At 39.9% G+C, this 27,629-nt stretch overlaps 1 protein-coding gene across 1 annotated transcript; it reads left to right on the plus strand.

Annotated features, from left to right (window-relative positions):
* The first annotated feature begins 5,185 nt into the window (after positions 1-5,185).
* LOC129779194 (uncharacterized) lies at positions 5,186-26,940 on the plus strand. The gene is made up of 6 exons (XM_055786504.1): positions 5,186-5,682; positions 5,843-5,876; positions 25,489-25,545; positions 25,661-25,779; positions 25,843-26,013; positions 26,075-26,940. Exons 1-6 carry the CDS (start codon positions 5,636-5,638, stop codon positions 26,511-26,513), a joined length of 867 nt encoding a protein of 288 aa, XP_055642479.1. The 5' UTR covers positions 5,186-5,635; the 3' UTR covers positions 26,514-26,940.
* Positions 26,941-27,629: the final 689 nt, after the last annotated feature.

Genomic DNA, 27,629 nt, shown 5'->3' on the forward strand with positions numbered 1-27,629 from the left:
ATGCTTAATATCGAAGCAGCTAAAATTGAATACACACGCGGAATGATGCATGATTTTCGGTTTTTTTTTCCCTTTTCCACTTTTGATCAGTATTCATTGCTATAGGGTGGCTTGAATATTATAGAATAACATGTAGAAGTTGTTCTCATTAACAGAAATTTGAAATTCAAAATGTAACTATACAAAACAACCACCTGTCCATATTACCCCCAATGTCCGTATTACCCGCGGTTCCCCTACTGAAAAACCTACAGTGAGTCAAACTAGTGAAATACAACTTTTTTGGTGTCATTAATTTTCTAATTATTGCAATAATCAAAATTCTAATTGGTGGAATTTTTACCCAATTGATGATGAAATTCCCTGATATTCCCTGAGATTGTTTAAATTCCCTGATATTCCCTGATTTTCAAGGCTTTTCAAGTAGTCGAAACCCTTTATGGGCAAAAAAAGCATCTGTTTCAAAAGCTTTAAATTGTTTGTATGTATGAGAGCAGACACCTCTTTTTGTTTCTTTTATCATCTCTTTTGAGATTGTACCGAAAAAAATTAGAGGGGTTATGCCTAGGAAACGACCGCAGTTTTCGACGTAGAACTACGGAATTATATTATTCAATCCGCTTGTTCATTACTTCGGATATTATTTTAGAATACATCAAAATTTTTGAAATAAATTTTTAATTATTTAGTTATTTTTACTACATTATTAAATTTATAATTTAAAATATGAACTATTTTAAACTGCCTTTGGTAAACTGATAGAGAATAATATGCTTTCCTTAAAGAATATTGCTACCATACGTCGGCACTGTATAAAATATATAACATATTACATATTAGATAAACAAAAGTTATTTTCCATTCATAACTTTCATCCCGAAAGTGTGTTCAGTCACATTTTGTAAAACATCCGAAAACTAACCATATATATTTTTATTTTCTTATTTTTTAACTGTTAGTTCCAGTCAGTCAGCGCTTTCCTCTCAAAAAGCTCAACTTCGGCCCCTAGGGACCGACGCGGGACTCAACGTGTTAAATCGCAGAAGTTCCTCTCACCTCGCGCATTACCCGTACAACGAACGCTGCATTTGATTCGTATGTCACGTATATGTCAGTGTATGTGAATGGATCTGCAATATCTTCCATTTATTCCATTCTTGTATGTGTATATGTGGGTGAATTCAACATTAAGAATAAATGATGCCGAATTATTCTGCTGGACAGCTCGCTCACTCGCAAGTGTGGTTTCATTCAAACCCATTCCATTCCATAGTTGGTATTCAACTTATTCAGTTAATTCGCCTCTAGCCCTGAGAAGGGCCCATGTGGAAAGAAAAACTCATTCCCGCTCATCACTTAACGCTCAAAGCTCAACGCTCATCGGAAAAGATGATGCTCAGATGACCAAACGAGAAATGAGTTAATTATTCTTTCCGTTGTAACATTGCAGAAAGGAATTATTGTTTTAGATATTTTTAACCTATTATATTTTTAACCTAATATTTTTAACCTAAGCGAAAACGCCCTCCAATTCACACAATGATACGTTTAGATGTTTTTTTACGGTATAATCAAAGTAATCGTTTTCTGAAAATTAGAGCGCTTTATTTCAATTTCTATTGGCAGTTACAAAACCATCAAATGCCCACATCAAACGTTTGATTTGAACTGCGTGCGCGTTGTGTGTGAATCGCCTCTCAAAATCGTATACTACCACCTTACCTTATCCTACCACCTGAATAACCGCTTTCAAACTTTCTGTCATATTTATGCACGTCCGTATTACTAGCTGGTATATGGTTCTCCAAATTCGCGTAAGGGCTCTTGAAATTGTTTGAAATTTCGCAAAGTTGGATATTCACGCCGCAATCCACGGTTCATTGAAACCCACACGTGTTCTATGGGGTTACAATCTGGGCTCATCCATGGGAATTTCCTTGTAATTATAGCCTTGTAAATGAGGACGAGCGTTATCTTGCATCTGGGTAAATTCTCTCGAAGACTGTCGGAGAGATAACACTACATGATACAGAATTTGATCTACGTAGTGTCTGGTGTTTAGATTTTCGCGGATGATCACTGAAGGAGTCCGTGAAAATCGTAATATGCCACCCCATATCATAATAAGCCCTCCGTTAAACATTACAACAGGATTGGCTTTATCCTGGGAAATGCGTTCTCCTTGATGGCGCCAAACCCGTTGTCGACTGTCATCGCTCTATAGGCTAAACCAGGACTCGTCAGTAAACATTATTCCATTGGCTCAAGGTCCAATGGTGATGTTGTTTCACATATTCCAAACGACCTCGACGATGTCTGATGGACGTCTTGTTCGCAACCCAGTTTCTCGGAGACGGTTCTAATGGTTTGAGACGAAATGTTTCTCGGCCATTGACGTGGTCGCCCTTGCAATAGTCGCTGTCCATCAGGGTAGTCACGAGCAATATTGACCACCATAAAAAATGGCTCTCGTCGGCAGACTCGGTGAACTATTGCTCGATCGTTGCGAAGAGTTGTCACACGACGTCGAAACCGATTATAAATACGTGACACAACGGAAAACGGAACGCCTATGATGCTACCTACCGCGCGGTAAGTGTAACCCACCTCGATCAGACCAATTAATCGAGCTACTTCAAGTTCACTCAAATGACGTCTACCCATGGCAAAACGAAAAAAATCACAAATAGAGTTATTTTGAAATTCTATAACTGATATAAAACAAAACAACCGCTAATCGAGCTAGTCGGAATGCGAATAATAGTTCTACACAATAAGTCGCTCCTCAAAGCACACGTACACATTTCAGATAAAAAAGACGGATGGGTAATGTCGGGGACATAACCGGAGTGACATATATTTAACAAAAGCTGTCCCCTTTGTATAGTCCTACATTTTAAATATATTGTTTTATTTTCTTCTCCTACGTGAATACTGTATGGTTCTGAAAAGAACCTTTGGTGTTGTGTTTTTGTTATCACTCGATATTCCCATCTTGTTCGGTTAAACCTTCCTGTTTAGCTATTGCGTTTGCCACTCGCCACAGCTTTCAGTTTCTTCCCATCCAGCTTGTTACATGTTGTTCAGTAAATTACATTTAATGCGACGTGCCGGAGAAACACTCAGTGTCGCATTGGAGGCGATTTTAACCTGTAATTGAACATTTCCGATGACAGTGGTACAGTGTCGACTTTCAATGTTGGGTCATAATTTGGACCCCGAACTCTATGGTCACAAAAATGTCGCATTACAGGTCCATCCAATTATCTAAATGTCGAGCTAAATATAAATTACTGTACTTTCAATCTAGAAGCAATTTAAGAATTGGTGAAAATTGAATAATCAGGAAAGTCCCCAACTATCAATAAGCTCAGAACAACTGCCAAATTCACATACTCATCAGATCCTGGCAAACAAATTATGAAAAAATCAATTTGTGTTTTATTATTATTTTGGATAATGTTTTAGAAAGCATTGAACGGTATTTCCTAAACTCTTTTTTGGAAGGTTTAATGGCCCTGAAAAGCGCCTTGTTTTATGGAATGGTTCCAATTTAGAAAACTTAGTACTCGTGGTTTTAAAAAAAAAAAACCATTTCGAACGCCCTCGATGCTGCCTTGTTCTGGATTTGCCACCAAAGTAGTTTGTATAAAGAACAAACTTTTTTTCTTTTGCTACCAGCTGCCGTTTTGCGATTGCGTTTGCCACTCGCCACTCGCTGCAACAGCCTGTTGTCTTGATGTCCACCGAACCGAATGTGTTCTGTTCCGAATGCGGGTTTTCTTATCGTCGCGAGCAGCTTTGCCAGCTAACTCGATCACTTCGGCGGCCGAAACTATATAACGCCGGCTAGGTGGACTGGTACTAACGCGCTCGGCCTAGCTACCCTTGCGGGGAACTCCAGATCAACACGGTTCGAGCGGGATTTTTCCTTTCCCTTCACTTTTCCCCCTTTACCATGTCCAGACATGACTGCTTGGGTTGGTTTGTTGATGTGTTGTGATGCGAACCGATGTGGTGTACGGTTTGAATGAGAATGATCGTTACGGCAGCGGAGCGGGGATTTTTAAGCTGACTGGCTGGCTCGAGAATTACGCATGTGTGAGACTGCGACCAATGTTTCGTTCATTTTTTTTCTTTTTCCTTTCCAGTCGTGCTTCATTCTATTTCGCTGCTGCTCTGGTTGCCCGTTTTGGTCGGTACGATTTGAGGAGCACAAAATGGACCAATCAAAAATGGGCACATAGTGCATTTGGAAAATGCTTGATATTTCACAATTATTCAATTATTTATCTCAAGAAAAATGAAATGTTATTCGTTATGATAGATGCGTAGATATATTTCCTATCAATTGATGCAAAAACATTTGCGATCTATTGAGAAATGCTCGAGTTATAAGCGTTCAAAATCTTGCATTTTTTCCTACTTGTTCAGTGCCTAGATTTCCATTTCACCCCCTATATCTTCCGGTTAGACGTAGTCCTACCTCAAAATACCGCAGGACTTTTTCGACAGCCTAATATTTAGATTGTGATATATACATCATTTTAAAACATCTGCTTTTGAAATATTTTATGAATATTTTTTTTATGTGTAAATGTAGTGGACAAAAATATTGGTAAGAAATTAAAAAAAAAAGATTTCTTTATGTTTTTCAAAGATTTTATGAACGAACATAATTTTTCGCTAACCAACATAAAAGCAAACTCAAAGGTAATTAATACTTTACAAAAAACTGTCACTTCATCTTCTGCTGAATAGCTTTGCTCATATACTAAAACATCCTGTCCAACCAATATAATGTTAGATTAAATTATCATGAAATTGTTAGTCTTAGTTATACAGAAAATCAGTTTTATTTTAATGCGAATTGGACTCTGTAAACGTTAGATAACAAGTAATTGAGAGTTTTGAAAAAAAAAACCAAAACACAAATGCAGTCAACGGACAATTCAAAATTTGTAATGGGCTAACCCGAACCGTCGGAGTACCCTCCGGAAAAATCGTCAACGGTTCCAACGGTCCTTGATGTAAACAAATGTGTGCGCCGACGCACAACCACCCCCTCCAATCAGCTGATGCCTGTCATCACCACATCCTCACACGTTTTCGGCATTACTCATTTCCCGCAACCCTCGTCTGGCATACCAAATATACACCTTTCTCCTACGACATTACCTTCCGCACGACTCCCTCGCCCGCGATAGTCCCGAACGAGTCGACTTTTCCTTTATTGATTCACGTCGTGTTTTTTAGTTAAGGCTGTTGTACTTTGTTATGCTGCGCTCGCTGTAAATAAAACCATTCTAGATCATCACTCACTCCTGTACAGCATCAAATGTGAACTGTGTGGCTTGGTTACAATCGATTTAGCATTTTGGAAATGTGTTCGGAGAAGAGATCGACAACAAAATCTCGATCGGCATTTCCCGACAATAAGGCCCATCCAGAGGGGGCAGTGAAAAGTGTACACGCGATGGATCGTAATGCTGATTCACTCCTCACGCCACAATCAATGATCTGCAGCACGAATTGCGGAGCTTCCATCTAAGCATAGGCCCCTTTTTGGGCCCCACAGAGGTCCCTCGTAGCCCCCAGGCAGTGTGTGTGTGTATGTGTGCTCCACTGGCACGGCATGGGAAATTGCCTCAAAGGAGTCCTGTCCGAGGAGAACCAAGCGCGGTAGGACTAAGTGTGTTAGTGTGGTTACAAAATCAATAATTTATGAGTGCTGCATTTTTTCCTTGTTTCCTTCGCCGACGTCGGACTTTCGGTACTGCTTCACATCCAAACCCTGTTGCTTTGGCGCTTGATGTCTCTCCCATGGACCACAACACGGTAGACGAGCGCTGAGCACCAGTGATAGCCAGTATGAGGTAATTGAACATTATTTCAAGGCTTTTATTACGTCAGTTAGTGGGCATGAGGGGTTTGTCATAGCGTTTGAAATAGCATAATAATTATTGAATGATTACAAGTTAATACAATTACGGCGATGTTCATTAACATGATTGTTACGATTTGGTCACATGATTGGAAAACTGATGAGGCCAATTAAAAGCAATTATTTTATGGGTGTGTGCTTAGAGTCCATCAGAATGTTGAGCTATTAGATGTAAATAAGTGAGAATCATTCCATGCATACCTGCACAGATTTTACTTAGAAGTTACATAAATATTTTAAATTTGTTTCAATATGAACGGTTTCAATTCTGTTGATCTTATCCAGATGATACGGATTCCAAACCGCTGAAGAATATTCTAGTACATATTGATCTAAGGCACAGCACAGAGATTTGTGGACATAAGTAAAATTGATCGCCATTCATATAATTAATCCAAGGCTGCAGGATACAGGTGTATATATAATACTAGCTAACCCGGCAAACTTCGTCCCGCCCAAAATTTGTTTTTGACGTAGAACTACGTCTTTCATTAAGAGTGCCAAATCAGAAAACAGGTTACATTTTTATGAAATAAAGTTAACGTTAATAACTATTTTTGCCGCGAACGGATTTTGGTGATTGACATACTAAACGAATCAAAAATTCCGTAAGATTTGTTTAATATGCTATACATTAGAATCCCCTGGTTTGTAAATGGTTAAAATTCATGAAAACTTTAAGCGTTTCCACTTTCCCATACATTTGTTCTGTCCATTTGTGTGCTTTCCCGAACAGAGCTGTTAATAACGAGCAACTTATCGACGAGCAGCGAAGGGGAAATCGTAGGATTTAAAGTCTCCGTGAACAAAGGAAAAGTAGAAGAATGAAGGGGAACACTTGCATAGAGATCTCGCTGAGGCAAACTTTCATTCTGCATCGGACTGTTGAGCAATCCAGTTCACTTTGCTTTCGCTGCGCTTCGATCTAAGATTGGACCCCACCAGTGGTAATCCAACTTGGATATCGTCGTTTGGTTTTTCTCTTCGTTTTTCGCGTTATTCGTATTGTGTGTTTTTCTTTCCGCGTCAAAAATTGTGAACGCTTCGCGTAGTGTGTGATGAGCAAGAAGAGGCAGGCTCGAGCCCTGCAAAAAACGAACGCAATGCCAGGGGCAATACAATTTCGAGGCAAGCGTCATCTAAAGATGCACGCGATGTTGGTGCAGTGCCTTCACGAGTGTGACACTGCATCGAACAACAGCAAAGTGGCCGATATCGGCGCGTCGGTCGAAAATGTAAACGCCGTTACCCAGGTAGCAACCAAAATCCAGCTTCCCCGCTGGTGGTGAAGGCGGTCGCTCTTGACAAACTTATCAGCGAATTCGCATCGATGGGTGTTACAGTAGAGTACAAGCTGTGTGGCATAATTCAGTCTTTTTCCAAGCAGTCAACATTGTTTGTTTTCCGTCATCATAAGGGCTTCGTTGGTGCCTTTGAGAATGCATTAATGCATTAAACTGATGTTATGGCGAAGCAGGCGTTAAGGTTGTGCGCCAAAAAATTATTTGGGGAATACCAAGCATCTTGAATGTCTTACTGGAATGTTATAAGTTATTTGGGTTCGCATGCCAGTCGCAAAACTGCCTTCAACTAGTGTTGCATTTGCGCTAATATTGATCATAATTAAGCATTGCTACTGTTTTCGAGGTTGTTATTAACAAAAAGAGTTTAATTCGCGTGTTTAGTCACCAAGAAAGTAAATGTCGTTCTGCAATTTTGTATGTGATTAGGTTTCGCTTGCCAGTAGCAAACCTTCCTCCACCTAGGGGGACAGCTGCGCTTCTCTCGAGCATGAGAAAGGAATACAACTTTTTTCGAGGCCAGTAATATTAACAGCAGCGTTTCTTATGAGAATAGTGCAAAATGATGAGAAGTGTTTATATTCCTAGTAGTTTAAAGCCACCAATGTATGGTTCTGTATGCATGCTATGGCGAACGTTTGTTTGGCGTTTTGTTTACGTTGTACGAATGATGCCTAGAGGTGCGATTCCTTTGAGGCAATACTAAATAACATGTAGCATGATATTTGATACTTGCAAGTGTTGTCATTGTTGTTGTTTCCATGCGGTGCCTAAGATATGTTGATGTAGTTATGAGATGTGGAATAATGGTGCTGGTGTAACAAGTATATAATCGACTGTAGCCGAGTGTATGTCAATTGCCCAAAAGGCCACCGGAATAGCGTTTGAGGTAAATTTTCAATGTATTGCCTTGAAATAAATTGTGACATACAATCAGCTAGTGTATTGTTTTGCGAGGACAAGAATGAATCATCAATAAATTATCGTCAACTGATTCTACAATGAAAAAACCATTTCAGAGATTATTCTATCAAGCAGTTGTTTCTAAAATTTCACAGCATTATAGAATAATATCCGAAGATATAAATAAGCGACTTATATAAACTAACAGCGTAGTTCTACGTCAACAATGCGGACGTATCTTGGACACAACCTCCTATATTTTATTTTTGTTATCAATACCTTCAAAAATTCACGTTTTCAATCAGACACAATTATCGTTCAAAATTGTTCAACCACTTGCAAATAACATGTTTCTCCATTACATGGAATAAATGTTTGATACAGAAAATATGATAGAATAAATACAGACCCCTCCCCTCTTCACCCCTTAGAGAGGGGGGAGGAGTCTCTATTCACCATAGAAATATTTCTTGCCCCCTAAAATATTCACATGCCAAATTTGGATATTTGCTTTATTAGTTTTCGAGTTATGCAGAAATTTGTTTTTCATTTGTATGACAGCCCACCCTAAGAGAGGGGGGAGGAGTTTCGAACCACCATAGAAACATTTATTGCATCCTAAAACCTCCACATGCCAAATTTGTTTGATTAGTTCTCGAGTTATGCCGAATTTTTTGTTTCATTTGTATGGGAGACCCCGTTAGAGAGGGGGGAGGAGTGTCGAACCACCAAAGAAATGTTTCTTCCCCATAAAACCTCCACATGCCAAATTCAGTTCCGTTTGCTTGATTAGTTCTTGAATTATGCCGAAGTGTATGCTTCATTTGTATGGTAGCCCCCCTCCCCCCATCAGATGCCAAATTTGGTATTTTCTTGATTAGTTTTCGAGTCATGCAGAAATTTGTCTTTCATTTGTAAGGCAGCTCCCCCTTAGAGAGGGGATGGAGTGTCTAACCACCGTGAAAACATTTATTGCGCCCTAAAACCTCCATATGCCAAACTAGGTTTCATTTGCTCGATTACTTCTCGAGTAATGCAGAAATTTGTGTTTCTTTTGTATAGCAGCCCCCCCTAAAAGAGGTGGGAGGAGTATCTAACCACCATAGAAACATTTATTGCACCCTAAAACCTCCATATGCCTAATTTGGTTTCATTTGCTTGATCAATTCACGAGAAATTCAGAAATTTGTGTTTCATTTTATGGCAGCACCACCCCCCACTCCCTTAGAGAGGGGGGTGGAGAGTCTAACTACCATAGATACATTTATTGCACCCTAAAACCTTAATATGCCAAATTTGGTTTCATTTTCTTGAATAATTCTCGAGTAATGCAGAAATTTGTGTTTCATTTGTATGGCAGGCCTCCCTTAGAGAGGGGGGAGGGGTCTCAAACTATCACGAAAACCTTCCCCGGGCCCAAAAACCCCTACATACCAATTTTCATGTTGATCGGTTCAGTAGTTTCCGAGTCCATAAGAATCAGACAGACAGACAGAAATCCATTTATATATATATATATATATATAGATATAAAATGCAAAAACCCCGATTTTATCCATCACAATCCATCAAGTCGTAAATCGGTATACCAACCATCGTTTCTATGATATACACTATCGTAAAATCGAACTAATCGCCATCATATAAGCATATATGGCAGATGCAACTGGTGAGTTGCACTAACGTATAATTAAAAATCAATGTATTACTGCGAACAATTGTATTACATGCTGTGGGAAACCGTTTCACATTAAATCATATCAGATCATAAATGAGCACATATTACATCATATACAGTGTCGACATCTGGTGGGGATTTCCACTCAGAGAGGCAAATTATTTCTACCATCTGATAGATAGTAGCCGGCTTGGAGGCAGTTTGCATCTGCATCTCTTCCGTATCATATGTACGAGTTTTAACTACTCATGAATTATATTCCAGATAGTCGTGTGAGATAGCTGCTGATCGATAATCCAAACAACCGGAGTTTGAATCCCATCGGAGCAATTGTCTTTAACCTTCACCACTATTTATTTTAAACATTCATATCCCACTCCCACTCAGAGTCGATTAAATGATTCCTATTTCTACAAACATAAATATTCTCATATAAACAAAAGGCGATTTGCGAGGCTTCAATATTAGGATGATTGATATGCCGATATACGACTTAATCCATCAGTGATATAGAAAATCGTGTTTTTTTCTTTTTATACAATTTTAGATGCACATGATACAACCTTTGATTGATATTTTATACGATTGTAAATAGATACGAATTTATATGTGACCTACCTTGTGCAAAAGATATACGATTTAATGTTTGCTGGGTTGCCCCCACTTTTGCTTGTATATGCTAGTTAGGCGCACCCACCATATACCACCATAAATATGAGGTATATGATGCTGTATATGGGCTGCTACGAATTGATGTTTGCTGGGTTACATCACTGAACAGGGATAACAACGGACCAAGATGACTCCTCTGAGGTATTTCCGATTGAGCCGAAAATAAATCAGAGAAATCATCGCAAAATTTCACCGTGACGGAGCGTCCAGTCAAATTTGTTTTCAGCCAACGCAAAAGATAGCCGCCGAAAACTAGCTTGTCCAATTTTTCCATGGTAATGCCATAATTGATCCCGTCAAAGCCGGTCGGTAGGTCGGTAGAGACTGTAGTTCAACGGTCATTTTGTCATCTTTTTGTGAACGAATGGAAAGGATTGAATATCTTTTTGGAGACAATCAATGACGGGATTACATCCGGTTCATAGAAGTTTGTTGAAAGCTGATTTCAGCATTGAACCATCCACGGAATAAAAATGTCACTTAGAAAATCCATTTTGGTAAGTTTACTAAGAGTTGAATTAACATTTCTAGATGTGGCGTGTGGCGCGCACTTAAAAACGATACAAAAAAAATGAAGACGATTCGGTAACCTCAAACCAAAACGTCGGAGTGGAACTGTCGACCGGCAACTGCGTGAAAATGTCATAAGGGCCATCAAGAGCAAGCCAAACGAATCGCGATTTAGCCAAAAAGTTTGGTTCCGCCCGCAATACAATACGAAAATTTTTTCTCCGGTAAGGAGCCATAAAACAACCAAAGGGATCCCTTGAACAGAATACTGGGGTCATACTTCGTGCCCGGAAGATGTACAAATTCGTGGGGTGTTTGGTCATGACTCTGGTCAGAACCCAGGATAAAAATTTTGCATGACAATGACTAAAGGGGATATTCCTGCAAAATACTACATGGGCTGAAAAGTCCCGGGATTTTAAATGAAAACAAGCATTCTTGGGGCAATGCTGTATTCTGTATTTATTTCTCAACATAGTTTTCTTCGAGGGCAATACACTTAGTTAGCGAGTTTCCAACATTTCGATTTCATTTCTGTAGTACAAAACGCCCTAGTCTTCGAAATATTCCTCAGTACCACTCTGCAGACTGCCCGATGGACTCAGGAGTATGGTAATGGATCCACGTTTCATCCATTGTCACAAATCGTCGAAAGAAGTCCACTCGATTACGTTTCAACAACGCCAAACCGGCTGTTGAATCATCAACGCGTCGCTGTTTTCGGTCGACGGTCAGTAAACGCGGCACCCATCACGCGGATAGCTCATGTCCAAAATGTCGTGCAAAATGTATCCCACTCGTTCTTTTGAAATACCCACCCAATGACAAGCAAACGATGCCCGCTGTACGTTAAAGAGGTGGAGATTCCCTTGATGGTATACCCAGCCGCTCGATTGATCAGGTAGGGTCCTTTCACCGAAAATTGCCGCTCAAAATTCGGTTTACTCGTGGTCGAAATCGGGAAGAGGGACCAACAGCGGAAACTCCCGTAGAGACGGGGACCATCATAAATACAACGAATGGATACATCACCAACAGGATGGACTTCTGATGAAAGCAGATTCTGACCAAGAATAAGAGTCGAGAAACAACTTTCAAAGAGGTTAAAAAAGTTTCGCTCGATGATCACCGGAAACACTGCCTCATTCAATCAACCCTATCATGGATCCAATAGAACGGCGATTAACGACCCTTCCGGAAATCCAATGCTTAACATGATGTTTTTTCAGATGAGCCAAAAGGATCAGACTCAATGGCTCTATCAAAAGATCAGAAGATCGAATCAGTGCAACTTGGGCCATTTCAGTAAACGACAGCAAAGATACCGCCGCGGGTATTCGGGGTCGTGTCGGCGCGAAAGTGTTTGGAGGCCTGAAACCGGCAGACGACACTCGACGGTGAGACAGGCATATTGGAAAACCCATCAATGAAACGTTGTTTTTTGACGTCGAACTACGTCTTTCATTATTGGTGCCAAATCAGAAAACAGGTCAAGTTTTTATGAAATAAAGTTAACGTTAATAACTATTTTTGCCGTGAACGGATTCAGGCGATTTACATACCAAACGAATCGTAAATTCCCTAAGATTTGTTTTATATGCTATACATTAAAATTCCATGGTTTGTATAAGGTTTAAATTGATGAAAATTGGAAGCATTCCCATTTCCTCATACACTTGTCTATCCATTTGTGTGCTTTCTCGAACAGAGCTGTCAATAACGCGCAACTTATCGACGAGCAACTAAGAGAAAATCGTAGGATATAAAGTCTCCGTGAACAAAGGAAACGAAGAAGAACGAACGGGAATATTTGCCTGGAGTATAAACAGTGGATCTTGCATAAATAAACTTTATAGAGGCGAATGAACTTCAAAGTTTAAAGCCTCTTTAAAACAAAGAAAGAAGAAGAAATAAAATTCATTCTTCGTGAGGACACCGACTGCTATGGCGAGCTGGATGGCGAGGAATCGAATGGTTTTCTCAAGGCAGTGGGGGTGGAGGAGTAATATGAGGAAAGAGTAGCGTTTTCCAAGGGCCTTTTTGAAGGCTAGAGACGAATGAACTGAAGAAGTTTCAAGTCTCTTTAATTCAACAAGGAGTCTTCGTTTCGGACTGAGCTGTGGACGCGATCAAATTACTCACTCGCTAATGTCAAATTGACACCATTGCATTAATGTTTTGAGCTATACAATTGTGTGGAGAATCATCAAGCTAGGCTATCGTCAGCTCACCAGGAAAATAAATGTTCTGGAATTTTGTCAGTGATTTGATTTCGCATGACGGTAGGAAAACTGTTTTCACAAAGGATGACAACTAAGCTAATCTAGACTGGCAATATTAACAGAAGGGGCTTCTGCTGAGAAGACTGCAAAACGGAGATAAGTGTGTGTATATTTAGTTGCTTCAAGTTATCGTATATGGATATTTGTATGCGTACGTGCGTGCTACATAACCCGTACGTAAAAATAGTGCATCTTCGCTACGCTGAAACCCAATTTGTAATGATAAATATAAACAAGGAGGGAAGATAGCGGGAGCTAATTATTTGGGTTCTTGTGCAGATAGAGTTTATTTCGCTTATTTAGTAAATTTCGTTATGGAATTTTGTATGTGATTTGGTTTCGCTTGTCAGTAGCAAAACTTTCTCCACTAAGGATGACAGCTGCGCTTATTTCGAGCATGTATTGTTCTGCGAGCACAAGAATCAATCAAACAAAAAATTATCGTCAAATGATTCTACAATGAAAAAGACATTTCAGGGCGACCAAACTGGTAGAATGATTATTTCAAAATTTTCGTGTCTTGGACTACGTTTTACATTAAGGGTTAACAGGGTGGCTGTTAGACGCGTGTTTGATGCTTGTTGAATGGCGATGCACGGAAGATGCCTCTCGTTAAATACTCATTGATATAAAGAAACAAATTGCGATATACGATCAATTAGTGTATTGTTCTCGCAAAGGCAAAGAGAACCGTTGCTTCTCGAAATGATTCTAAAGAACCACGTAAGTCATTGAGCCTTTTCAGGGTCCACGGAACTTTTTACTAAAGAGTTATTTAAGAAATTTCGACGTATTCGCAAATAATATCCAAAATGATAAACCAATAAATTAAAAAAGACGGGTGGGTAGTGTCGGGGACATAACCGGAGTGACGTAGGACTATACAAAGGGGACAGCTTTTGTTAATGATATATTTTAAATATGTTGTTTTATTTTCTTCTCCTACGTGAACCTGAAAATCTACCTGAAAAATGGATCAGTTTACTGTTTACTCTTTATAAATATGTTGATGGTTCTGAAAAGAACCTTTGGTGTTGTGTTTTTGTTATCACTCGATATTCCCATCTTGTTCGGTTAAACCTTCCTGTTTTGCTATTGCGTTTGCCACTCGCCACAGATTTCATAGTTGGAAAATTTCTTCCCATCCAGCTTGTGACATGTTGTTCAGTAAATTACATTTAATGCGACGTGCCGGAGAAACACTTTGCCACTCACTGAAACTAATTGTTGCCTTGATGAGCGCCGAACCGAAGCTGCTCTGTTCTTGATGTGGGTTTTCTGATTGTCGTGAGCAGCTTTGCAAGCCAACTCGAGCACTCCGACGGCCGAAACTCTATAATCGCTGTTAGGTATACTGGTGCTCCGGCACCAATCCGTTCGGCCTAGTTACCCTTGCGGAGCAATCAGTGAATGCGACCAACAGGGAACTGGAGACCTGCACGGTTCGAGTGAGACTTTGCCTTTCCCTTAACTTGTCCTCCTTTGTTACGTCCACGATGCCGACGCCGTACAACCACACGGGTTTACGGTTTGAAAGAAAATAAGATATTTTTTTGGGGTCCGCGTGTTTTATACTCTAGCGGTACACACTCACAGGATAGAGATAAATCGACAGACTCAGCCAGAGGGGCGAGTCCAACGAGACGAACGAATGAGCGTTAAAATGGAGCGATGGCAAAAAAATACATTCATTACGATTTGTTCGCTCATTGGATTCACAAGGGTCCTTTTCAGGATCACAAAATTATCTTCAATCTAAAGAGTTTATTGTTTTGTTATCACTCGATATCCCCATCTTGTTCGGCTGAACCTTCCTGTTTAGCGATTTGTTGCCACTCGCCACAGCTTTCACAGTTGGAAAATTTCTTCCCATCCAGCTTTGTGACATGTTGTACAGTAAATTACATTCAATGCGACGTGCCGAAGCGCCACTCAGTGTCGCATTGGAGGCGATTTTAACCTGTAATTGAACATTTGCGATGACAGTGGAACAGTGATAATGTTTTAGAAAACATTGAACTGTATTTCCTAAACTCTGTTTTGGAAGGTTTAATGGCCCTGAAAAGCGCCTTGTTTAATGGAATGGTTCCAATTTAGAAAACTTAGTACTCGTGGTTTTGAAAAAAACCATTTCGATAAGTTTGTATAAAGAACAAACTTTTTTCTTCTGCTACCTGATACCGTTTTGCGATTGCGTTTGCCACTCGCCACTCGCCTGTTGTCTTGATGTCCACCGAACCGAATGTGTTCTGTTCCGAATGCGGGTTTTCTTATCGTCACGAGCAGCTTTGCTAACTCGATCACTTCGGCGGCCGAAACTATATAACGCCGGCTAGGTGGACTGGTGGACTGGTACTAACGCGCTCGGCCTAGCTACCCTTGCGGGGAACTCCAGATCAACACGGTTCGAGCGGGATTTTGCCTTTCCCTTCACTTTTCCCCCTTTACCATGTCCAGACATGGCTGCTTGGGTTGGTTTGTTGATGTGTTGTGATGCGAACCGATGTGGTGTACGGTTTGAACGAGAATGATCGTTACGGCAGCGGAGCGGGGATTTTTAAGCTGACTGGCTGGCTCGAGAATTACGCATGTGTGAGACTGCGACCAATGTTTCGTTCATTTTTTTCTTTTTCCTTTCCCATCGTGCTTCATTCTATTTCGCTGCTGCCGTTGGTTGCCCGTTTTGGTCGGTACGATTTGAGGAGCACAAAATGGACCAATCAAAAATGGGCACATAGTGCATTTTGACAATGCTTGATATTTCACAATTATTCAATTATTTATCTCAAGAAAAATGAAATGTTATTCGTTATGATAGATGCGTAGATATATTTTCTATCAATTGATGCAAAAACGATCTATTGAGAAATGCTCGAGTTATAAGCGTTCCAAATCTTGCATTTTTTCCTACTTGTTCAGTGCCTAGATTTCCAATTCACCCCCTATATCTTCCGGTTAGACGTAGTCCTACGTCAAAAAAAAGATTGCGTAGTCCTACGTCCTGAGCGGTCTTGATCAGATACAACCCCTCGATTTTTTAAATTTGATTTCTTTTTATAATAAGATACATTCATCTGACATAAGTCTTAATGAATTAATGATTTAATACTATATGAGCCTAGAATCTGCAATACGTCACTGGAAACGAGCAGCGGGTTCTAGAAACTCGAAAAGCTCCTCAACTAAAGAAAATGTGTGGAGCATATCGAGGTAGATTCAAAGGATCTCTCCGAGGAATTTGCCTCAGGGTTCGAAATTCTTAGGGTTCTAAAATACTTTGAATGCGTTCAATTCTGATGCTACAAGATAGTTGGTACAGAATCCAAACGACAGACGCAGTCTCGACAATTGGCCACAGTGAGCAGTATAGTGCCTTTAAGCAGTACTAGATAACTGATGCAGGCAAGCAGAAGGATGAGCGTAACGTCATTGGAGAAGTTTATAAACAGCAATGGTCCTAAATTGCTGCCCTGAGGAACGCCTGACGTTGCAATGAATAGCGCAGAGGAGCAAGATGCCAGCCTAACGCGGAGAGATCGGTTGAGCAGGTATGATTTAAGCCAATTCACAAGACCATCAGAAACCTAGAATCGAGGCATTTTCCGTAGAAGGATACCATGATCGATGCGATCGAAGACTGCTTTCAGGCATGTATAAACGGTGTCCACTTGGGTTTTGTTTTCCAAATGTTCAAATTCACAAATTCACAAATTCGATGTCATAGAGCGCTCTGGCATAAAACCGTTTTGCGACGGAGAAATGTAGCTTTTGTCATGGAAGAAGATGGTATCTTTCATAATTATTTCAAATATTTTTGAAGCAGCAGAAAGACATATTATGCCACGGTTGTTTGTTACGTCATGTTTGTCACCCTTCTTATGAACAGGAAACATAAAGGAATGCTTCCATATCTCGGAAAAAATTACTTGATGCAATGACACAGCGACAAAAAAAGATTGCAGGTACACCAACGGGACCAGGAGAGACGGATTTCTTTAGTTTCTTGACGGCTTTAATGTCATTCGTAGAACCAGCGTTGCCAATGTTCTAGTTTCAACTGGATTCTTCCAGTTTTTTTTCCTCGATCCAGTCAGACAGTCATTAAATCTTCCAGTTTTTTGTTAATATTGGCCAGTTTTATCCAATTTTTTTATATGTGTACGTCAGTTTTACTCATTTAATGTAAAATAAATTTACAATGCATAAAAATTGTCCCTACACTGAGAGAAATAATTAGTAAATATAACGAATTTTTTGGTAAATACTACCAATCTATAGTCATTTTCGACCGTACTAATAAACACATATGTCAAGGAGAACCATGATTCGGAAGCCCAATATCGGCTACATTTTCTCGCCGAAAATGCACGTATCAGAATAATATCCTTATTATTATAACTCCGTATTGCCTTATGGGAACAATGAAAATGGTTAATACGCGCTTTTCTCACCAGTTTTCAGATATGACAATATCCAAGCATACTAATGTTATCGAGTAAAATATACTAATCTCTGGTAGGGATGCGGGTTTGTTGACAATATGTACAAAAAATTTGTACATTCTACCAATTTTACATTACCAAATGTATTTGGTAGTTTTCGACCGAGGATTTTTCTAAGTGTACTATTCCTTAACCAAGTTCGATCGATTCAAGGTGTATTTACCTCGGATCGATCTTTCTTGTAATACACACTCTCAGTATTATTTTTCTCCTGCTTATACTTACGAATTCAATACGGCGTGGTGCCTAGCCGAGCAGCAACGTGCTACACAGTCTTTGAGTTTATATTAATGCTATATGTTCAAGGTTCTCCGAAACATTTTGAGGTTCAGACCAATTGATCTACCATTTAAATCACGACTGGTGGAATGGTCATAACGAGAAATCTTACCCAAAACAATTCATAGATATCGCGTGCTATGCTGGCTTTGAGTTTATATGAACATCCGGTATTACAGGTACCACAAATCATTCTAAAGTCCAGAAGATCATAGGGTCAATGTGCTCCATTGACTTTAATTGATATGAATAAAAACCCAAGTAATCTTGTTTCCGTTCATATCAATCGGTCATTCGACGAAATGGAAATCTGAAATCTTATATGTCACAGCATGCGGCAAAGATTATCTTTAGGCAACCTGAAAAGAAAAACTGTACAATTAATTGGACAGGCTATATATCCTATTAATCATCGCATCTTTTTCAATCAACGATCCGATCCGATCGCGACGGTGAAAGTTAACTTTGGGAAGCCTGAGAAAGTAACCGAGAGAACTACTCTAAAACGAATCGTCCTGGCGATATCTCATGTTATTCATAGCGTATACACTTTATAGAACTCCATTCGCGACGGCGGAGAGTTATCTTTTGGAAACCTGAGAGGGTAACCGGGAAAACTACTCTAAAACCAATATTTCCGGCGATATGTTCCGTTACTTCAATTATCTTTCTTTAAGTAATAGCGATGAATAACAGCTATTGCAACCGTCCTCCTCAGGGCCTTTGGATCCTCTACTCTGGTGTTAAATATTATATTTCAAGTTCTTTTCCGGACATGCTACTATAGAGATTCCTCATTCGCAGGCGAAGTTTTTTTTCATTCCACATTCTTAGTGAGTGCGAAAAAGAGAGCTACGAAGATGGTCAAAAGAAACACTACATAAATGTTAAAATTCGGGTTAGAAAGAGGATTGAGGTTAAGCTTGATGCAGTGATCTACAACCAGGAACCGTGTTCTCATGCACTTCAATTAATCTCATTGTCGAGCAATAAACACGAGATTTTTTAAGTTTTATCCAAATAAAACCGTGTTTTCTAAAGGTTATCCTCAAAAATTGTTTCACAGTAATGTTCGAGTGGTTGGAAACGTTATTTCGATCTGCTCAAATGGTTAATTAATAGTACCTTCGGAAGAAATTCTATTTCTCGAGCAAGCATAATAGGTGAAAAAATCATTCTAAATAAATCAAAGTCGAACTTCTTAAAATAAAGCGATTTTGCAGGATCCAGTTTTTTTAAGAGCAATCTTCCATTCCAGTTTTTTGAAAAATATTGTTGACAACCCTGCGTAGAACTAGACACAAATTAGCGCAGACCAATAAGATTCTCCCGAAATATGATGCAGCTTTTTCATCCGTATTGGCAGCTGCATTTGAAAAAAACCGACCTGAAACTGAGAAAAAAGGTTGCATGATTCAGGGACAGATGTTGAATCCGAATTGCCCAGAAGCGATCCGCATCACAACTGAGTTTCTACCGTTCATTTCTAGAGACGTTGAAAGTACACTGAAGTTGCTTTTTACGCGGGGGATACGTGATTTTTCTGTGATTTTTTCTGTGTGCATGCCATGGATCCATTCGACTATACAGTTATCGAAGTGTCTTCTTCTCATTGCCTGTGCCATTGATAGATAAGAAGCATTATCAAAAGCACCTTCGATGTCAATAAACGCACATAATGCGGTTTCTTTTGACAAGAGAGATTTTTCAATTTTTGTCACAAGCATGTGTAGTGCTATTGTTGTGGATTTGCCTGATTGGTAGGCAAACTGGTATTTGGATAGTGGGTGTTTGGACATGAATACAGACTTTATGTATTCATATAATACTTTTTCCATAGTTTTCAACAGTATTGATGATAGACTTTTTCGTAGAAGGATACCATGATCGATGCGATCGAAGACTGCTTTCAGGCATGTATAAACGGTGTCCACTTGGGTTTTGTTTTCCAAATGTTCAAATTCACAAATTCACAAATTCGATGTCATAGAGCGCTCTGGCATAAAACCGTTTTGCGACGGAGAAATGTAGCTTTTGTCATGGAAGAAGATGGTATCTTTCATAATTATTTCAAATATTTTTGAAGCAGCAGAAAGACATATTATGCCACGGTTGTTTGTTACGTCATGTTTGTCACCCTTCTTATGAACAGGAAACATAAAGGAATGCTTCCATATCTCGGAAAAAATTACTTGATGCAATGACACAGCGACAAAAAAAGATTGCAGGTACACCAACGGGACCAGGAAAGCCTTTGGAAGTGATTTGTCGCGTTTTCCCGCTTTTGGTTGAAAACTGGATGAACACTACTTTCACAAGTCTCCATATCGAAGGAATGTGCTCTAGTATCAGACTTGCCTTAAAGATCTCGATTAGAGATGGAATTAGTTTTGATTCTCCATTTTGAATCAGGGCTGGAGAAATCCCATCTGCACCTGCAGATTTGTAAGGTAGAAAGAATCTCACCGCGTTTACTACTCTGGCCCTCGTGAAGACTAACCCAGCAACTATGTTAGCGACATCCTTTGCACTTTCGGGTCCTATGAGACGACTTCGAGAGCATATTGTGTCGCCATTATAGCCAGGATTTGTATCCGAGTGGGGAGATGTAGATCCCGGAAAGTGAGTCTTCATCAGTAAGTCTAGTACTTCTGAGGGGGTTTTTGTGAACGAACAGTCATCCTTTTTAAGCGATCCAAGCCCGTTCGAGTTGTCTTTTGCCAAAGTCTTGTTGAGTCTAGCAACGATTGGGGTATTTTCAATGCTTTCGCAGTTATATACCCAGGATTTTCGTTTAGATCGTCTCAGTTCTCTACTATACTCAGTTAGAGCTCTCTTATATTGAGACCGGTCCGAGGTAATTTTTGCTCTGTTGAACAGTTTACGCGCCGTTTTGCGAAGCCGTTCGAGCCTTTCATTCCACCAAGTAACGTTTCTTGTCGAAGAAACTTTTCTCAGTGAGCAATTACTGTTGTAGGCAGAGACTATCGTTTCATTTAATTCTGTTGTAGCTGATTCAAGCTGCTGAATCGACCTTATTTTCGAGTTTAGAGTTTTTGACTCGAGTTCAAGTGCATACCGATCCCAAATGGTTTTTTTGGGATCTCGGTATTCTCTATGAACTTCCATGCCACCATTCCATTCAAAAATAATGTGTCTATGATCAGACAAAGACGCCTCTTCGGAAACGTGCCAGTTATGGATATTTTCTTGAATAGCCGGGCTGCACAGCGTTAGATCTAAGACTTCTTGTCTGATAGTGTTAATGAAGGTTGGTTCATTCCCTTTGTTAGCAATATCTATGTTGTTTGACGAGAAAAGTTCTAAAAGACACTCACCTCGGTAGTTAATATCCGTACTTGCCCACATGGTGTGATGAGCGTTGGCATCACATCCGATAATGAAGTCCTTGTTAATTTCCCTGCAGTAGTTTACAAACGCCGCTACCTCCCGTTGAGGAACCTCAAGAACGTCGCCTGGAAAGTAAGCCGACGCAATTACGATGTCGGCCCTTCCTTTGGCGGTAGGAACTTCCACTCTGATCGCGTCCCTTTGAATGAACTCTGTAATAGGAAAGCATTTAATGTTTGCATTTACTAAGACAGCAGCTCTTGGGGAGTCATGCTTATCATCATAGAACAACTTACATGAACCTGTTTGAATACCTAATATTCTTCCTTTGTGAACCCAAGGCTCTTGTATAAGAGCTAGATCCACAGCGTCTTTTGTAAACCTCGTGGATAGCACGCTCGACGCTGCTTTGGCGTGGTGGAGGTTTATTTGCAGAACTTTAGTGTTCTGCATTAGGTTGGGTTGTCCGATCTAGTGGTTCATTTGGGAGGATCGGAGTCCCATCTGTTTTTTTGAAAATCAGGTCAGGTTTTTTGCTTGTTCCAGTTTCCGTATTCGTATTGGATCTGGGATGGGTTTGAAGAAACTAACCTTTTTTACTTGGCACAATCGAGGTTCCTAACCTGTTTGCGATAACCGTTGAGTTTGTACCGCTTGGGCCGAGAATACTCAGAATGCCAAGCTTCTTGTTTTTCGGAGAAGCTTCACGAGGGCGCTTTGGTTTACCAGAAACCCTTCTGAGCATTTTGTTGTTCCACTATTTTGGAGTCACTAGTCTCTGAAGACTTCAGATTTCCTGGGTTTTTGGAATTTTTAGGTTCCCCGTTTTTTGGCCCCAGATCTCCGTTGAATACACCGGAGCTTTTATGGGTTATGATTTGGCACTGCTTTGGATTTGTTTTCCTCAGCTTAGTTTCGCCAAATCGGAAGTTTATATTGAAGTTTGTGCTAGTTAGTTGACGCATTGAAGCTTCGTCAACTGTTAGCGTCCAGTCCGCGTGAATTTCGTTTGGGTTTAGATCTCTTTAGTATTCGTCATTTTTCCGTGGAGAGATTTTCATTTTGACTCTCAATGAGGCTTTTGAGTCTTTCGTCGCTGAATGTTGCGCTTTGTGGGAAAAAGGCATGGAGAATTTCTGGACGCGGAATATTTTTAGCGTCTAGAGCAAGCAGTTTGAAGTTGCCGTCTAGGATTATCCCGGGAACCACTTTCTTCAACCATTCCGAAGTTAGATGGTCTTTGCACGAAAGGATTAGATAACCTGACTTATACGAGCAATTGAAAAATTTGGACTTAACCGGCTCGTTTCTTTGTTGCTCTATTGCAGTGAGTAGAGCATTCTGGATGGAATCTAACTGAGCCGTAGTAAGATCGGAGTTGGGATAGTCCTCCGGGAGTGTTCCAACTTTGATCTGTTCCAAAGCTTCCTTGAAGGAGATTCCAGTTTCGACAGAAGTTATTGCGGAGTCTTTGTTTTGAAGAGTGTATTGGGCATTTTTTTTGCTCATTCAACCCCGCTCTTTTACGGGGGCAGAGATTTTGTTTAGGATCGGTTTTTCGTCACTACTAGGTAGTTCCGATCCTCGGGGGCATTTTGCTGGTCCAGAGATGTGCTGACTCAGTGCTTGCTGCCGAGCTTCCTTTGCAGGGATCCCAGCTGCGACCAAGTTCTTCAGCCTTCTTCTCTGACCCTTGGTGAGGTTTTTCTTCCACGAAGAGTGGATCTCAGCTGAATCTAGCACTTTAGATTCAGTTTTTGTAGTGACGTTACTTGTGCTCCCGTGGCCGAGTGGTTAGCGTCAAACCTAACATGCCGGGGGTTCGGGTTCGATTCCCGTTCTGGTCGGGGAAATTTTTCTTCAAAGAAATATCCTCTGACTTGCACTGTGGTCACGCGTATTCTAGAGCTTGCCACTCAGAATACATTCAAGGCGTGTTATTTGGCATAGAAATCTCAACTAAGTACTAATGAAAATGACGCAAGTAATACTACGTTGAGACGGCGGAGTTCCTCTAGGAACGTTAGTGCCATATAAGAAGAAGAAGAAGAAGAAGTGACGTTACTTTCGTCACTTTCATCCTCTAGCGACTCACAACGAGTCGGGGAGTTGAGGATGGAAGAGGAGCAGGACTGAACATCCGCAGGTGCGTCGCTTAGTACTTCATCTTCTTCGACATTCATAGAGTCGACCTCTATGACGATTTTTTCTGACAGAGAGAGGCTGCCGGAACCCGGAAGATTTTTGTTTTTTGTTGAATTATTCATCAAATTCCCACGAGTTGCGCGGTAAAGAAGGTCAACTGCATCAGTGACCCGCTTAATGCAGAGGGGGCAGACGATACTGTGGAGGGTGCCCTGGTACTCCACAGGCTCCGTTAGAGGCAGGGTATTTGATTGAAACTCCCCCCAACAATTCATCCCTCTGCACGGGTCGCGTCACACCTTGGATTAGGGGTTTATCCATTACTTTCTTTCCATAATAACCATGGATTAAAGCTATTGCAACCATCCTCCAATTAGGGGCTTTGGACCCACTGCTCTGGTTCTCAATAATTTCAGGTTCTTATACGGACATGCTATTATCAAGATAATTTCAGGTTCTTATAAGGACATGCCATTATCGAGATCCGTCATTCGCAGGCGGAGTTCAAGTTCAAGTTACCCTATACAAAATATTCACCACCTCGAAAAAACACCCTATGCCAAATTTCAGCTCAATCGGACTTAAGGGAGAGTGGCGCAAAGCGGTCAAACTTTGAGTAAAGGGGAGTAAAAGAAATCAGGGTTTTCGAAAAAAAAATGTTGATGCCAAATGTCTTAAAATGGCATGAAACGTCGAGATCTAGTGTACTCTAAAAAAAAATTTTTGTCAAAAATCGGCATTCTGGGACTTAGTATTTTTTCGGAATACGAAACGAAAAGTATGGTTTAGGGTGCCAATAAAAATAGTTATCTAGACTTTTCATTCGGAACTTGCCACGAAATGTTGATTTGCACAATACTATACACTATGCAAAATATTAGCTCATTCGGACTTCCTTTACTGGTGTCGCAGACGTTAAAATTTGAGTTTTATGAAAACCTAAAAATCACTGGAAATCAGGGTTTTTGAAAAAAAATTGATGCCAAATGTCTTAAAATTCTATGACACGTTGAGATTTACAGTTATCTCAAAATTTTTTCCAAAAAAAGATTTTCAGGTAGAAAAACGACCAAGCACCAAAAAAACAATTTTTTACCAAAAAAGAATCGAGATAACTGTAAATCTCGACACGAGTAATACAATTTTAAGACATTTGGCATCAAAAAAATGTTTTTTCAAACCTCGATTTTCTGCATAGGGTGTTTTTTCGAGGTGGTGAACATTTTTATGGGGTATTTTTTTGAAATTCGAGATGACCATTTTCATTGGCACCCTACTGCATATAATAGATATCGCGGTTTTCCTACACGTCTCTCATAGGGAAATAGGATTGTCTTCTTTGGGCCCCGAGAATTTAGAGATATCCGTACATTGCCAAACTACTGTGGAGACGCGCATCTAGCGAGTAGAGGTTGGATTCGAACCACGCTCTTGAAGAAATATTTGAGATAATTGAATGTATCCACCGTCCAAGAATTCCAGTGTTCCAATAGGTTTGGCAACTTGAGAGGGGCTCTGACGCATTAATTTAAGAAAATCAATGTTTGAAATCTGTCCATCAAACAATTTGTCTTCCTGGGCACCCTCATTGTCAGGAATTGAACAATGAGAGCGGACCCATACAAAGGTTGTCTTTTGAGATCGTTCGCAAGAAGAAAGCAAGCTCTCCAAATGTCTATGCACTATGTAAATATCTAAACACTAATACAAATTGGAGGTTGTATTAGAAAGTTGACTAAATAACAGCTTTCGAACACATAAAAATACTATTCAAACGATGGTAAGCATTTGAAGTTTTTTCAATTTCAATACGATAGTTACGTTATTGTTACGTTAATGTGTTGAAAGGCTTGAAATAAATATTGAACGTCGAAATATTGAGCAAAATATTGTAATTTTTTTTATGGCATGTCTATTACAGATGCTGGTTGAGGGAACATTGCAGCAGAAGGTTCAAAACAAACAGAACAAATCAAAGGTAAGCTTCCCATTAAATATCGATTACCATTCACATATATATGAAAAATGGATGAAGCACCAAATAAACCAAATGTACTGGGCAATATATCATTTCACCGTGTTTTGTTTTGTAGGGTAAAATCAAATTTTTTGGCAAATTTTGGCAAAGGAAAAACGTGGAGTACTCAAGACTGAACAAATCAAACAATAATTTTATAGAAAGAAGTAATAGTAACAATCGCCAGGGTCAAAGGTAAAAGTAACATGAACCAACACTACAATGATTAGTAATCTCAGTTCCCCATCTCCTAATCAGACCAGAAATCCAATTGCAGTGTCTAGATGCACACTCACTGCTGATGGTGTCCAGAGATAACAATACCAGACGAAGCGGTTATCATGACCTTAACACAGATGTGACTTCAACGCCAGGGAGCTCGTTGGATCTGGAATGGGAGCATGATTACGGCTATCACAATAATCATTGGTCTGAAACACTTCTTTAGAGTGCCAAAAAACCACTAATTCTAATCATTCTACTTCACTAGGCCTATTCGACCCAGCGAAGACCAACAGCAGAACTATCCGAACTCCGATTTGGATCCAGTTTTCAAAGTTGAGGAATGGTCCGGCCTCAAGAAGAGCAAAGATCGTATCAACTCTATCCGACGGCTGGACCGTAACACGTCAGCCCCCACCCCGGACGGCATGGCCAACCATCCGCTTGCCAGCGTCGGACCCAACGGTTCCGGTGCTATTGGAACGCCTTCTATCTGCGGTTCGTACGCATCTTCTTCACACATATCAACGCCTGAAGACTCGCTCGAATGGGACATTGACCAGGACCGGCAGCTTAAATCGGAAAACGAATCGCTCGATCTGGAGACCAAAGAGCTACTGATGGAGATTGAACTGCTGAAAAATCGGGTGCTAAACGAAACTGGTGCTAGCTTGAAGGATCTCAAAGGTGACGAATCGATAAGTTGATTCCATTGGGGCGAGCATGCTCCGCTCGATGATGGGTGATAGCAGAAATCGAAAATCAAACACTTATCTTTATATGATTAGGGAGAATTTGCAAACATGTTGAAGCACGTTAATAGATAAAGGTGATCAGAGAACAAATCGTAACGACAATTTTGTAGAAATCGAAGAGCAGACAAAATCCAGTAGAAGTGTAATTAAATATTTATTGTGACTCTATATATATTCCAGTTTATGAAACATTCTTGTTAAGAATTAAATTGAGACATCAATAGCAAACCGATATATGATTAGTTATCGACCAGTGTATTCATTTGGTAATAAACAGAATGGCATTTATTTTTAGAGTGCTGAACAAATGTAAGCGAGTATCGTTGTACCGCTGTATAATCAAAATGACACGAAATATATAGTACTGAGTTCCCGTTGACTTTGGTTTATAAATTATGATAATCAGCAATGCTAGTGAAACAAATCCTTTTCTTCAATGATATCGAAGCTCAGTTAGCACTAGGGTGGCAATGGATATAGGGGAAAAATTTCATCATCGAATTTCAAAAACCAGCCATGTAGGGGAAGTGGGGGCATAGTGGTCACCCTAAGGAATATGCCCATTTTCTGCGTTCACATACCGATTCATTTCCCGTTTCTCGAAGAATATTATAGTTCAACTCATTGTTCTTCAAGATAGCAAACGGCTTTTACTATAAAAATTCAAAATAGTACACTTTTCATCATTAGAAAAAAAGTGAAAACCTTTTTTTTTGCTTGGAGGTAAAGTTGTCACCTAGTAAGGACAAAGTGGTCACCCGCACATATCAAGCTAAATGGGATAGATTTATGCGTTTTTTTCGTCCAAATTTGTTCAAATTATATTTAATATAGTAGGTACATGTATGAAATAAGCTTGGCCTGTTCACCTAGAGTTTAAATTTAAATTTTCTCATGCATACAAAAACGTAGTAAGAAACACATAACGTTCCGCATAATGAGGCTTGGTTTAGCTGGAGTAGCATATTTGTCCAGGGTCAAAGCCACAAAAGGATCTTCTCCAAGAGCAGAATGTGATGAGATATATCAGCTTTAGTAAACAAAACATTGTAAGTCGTTATTAACCTA

The sequence above is a fragment of the Toxorhynchites rutilus genome, chromosome 3 (assembly GCF_029784135.1).
Source record: "Toxorhynchites rutilus septentrionalis strain SRP chromosome 3, ASM2978413v1, whole genome shotgun sequence".
NCBI classification, from domain to species: Eukaryota; Metazoa; Arthropoda; class Insecta; order Diptera; family Culicidae; genus Toxorhynchites; species Toxorhynchites rutilus.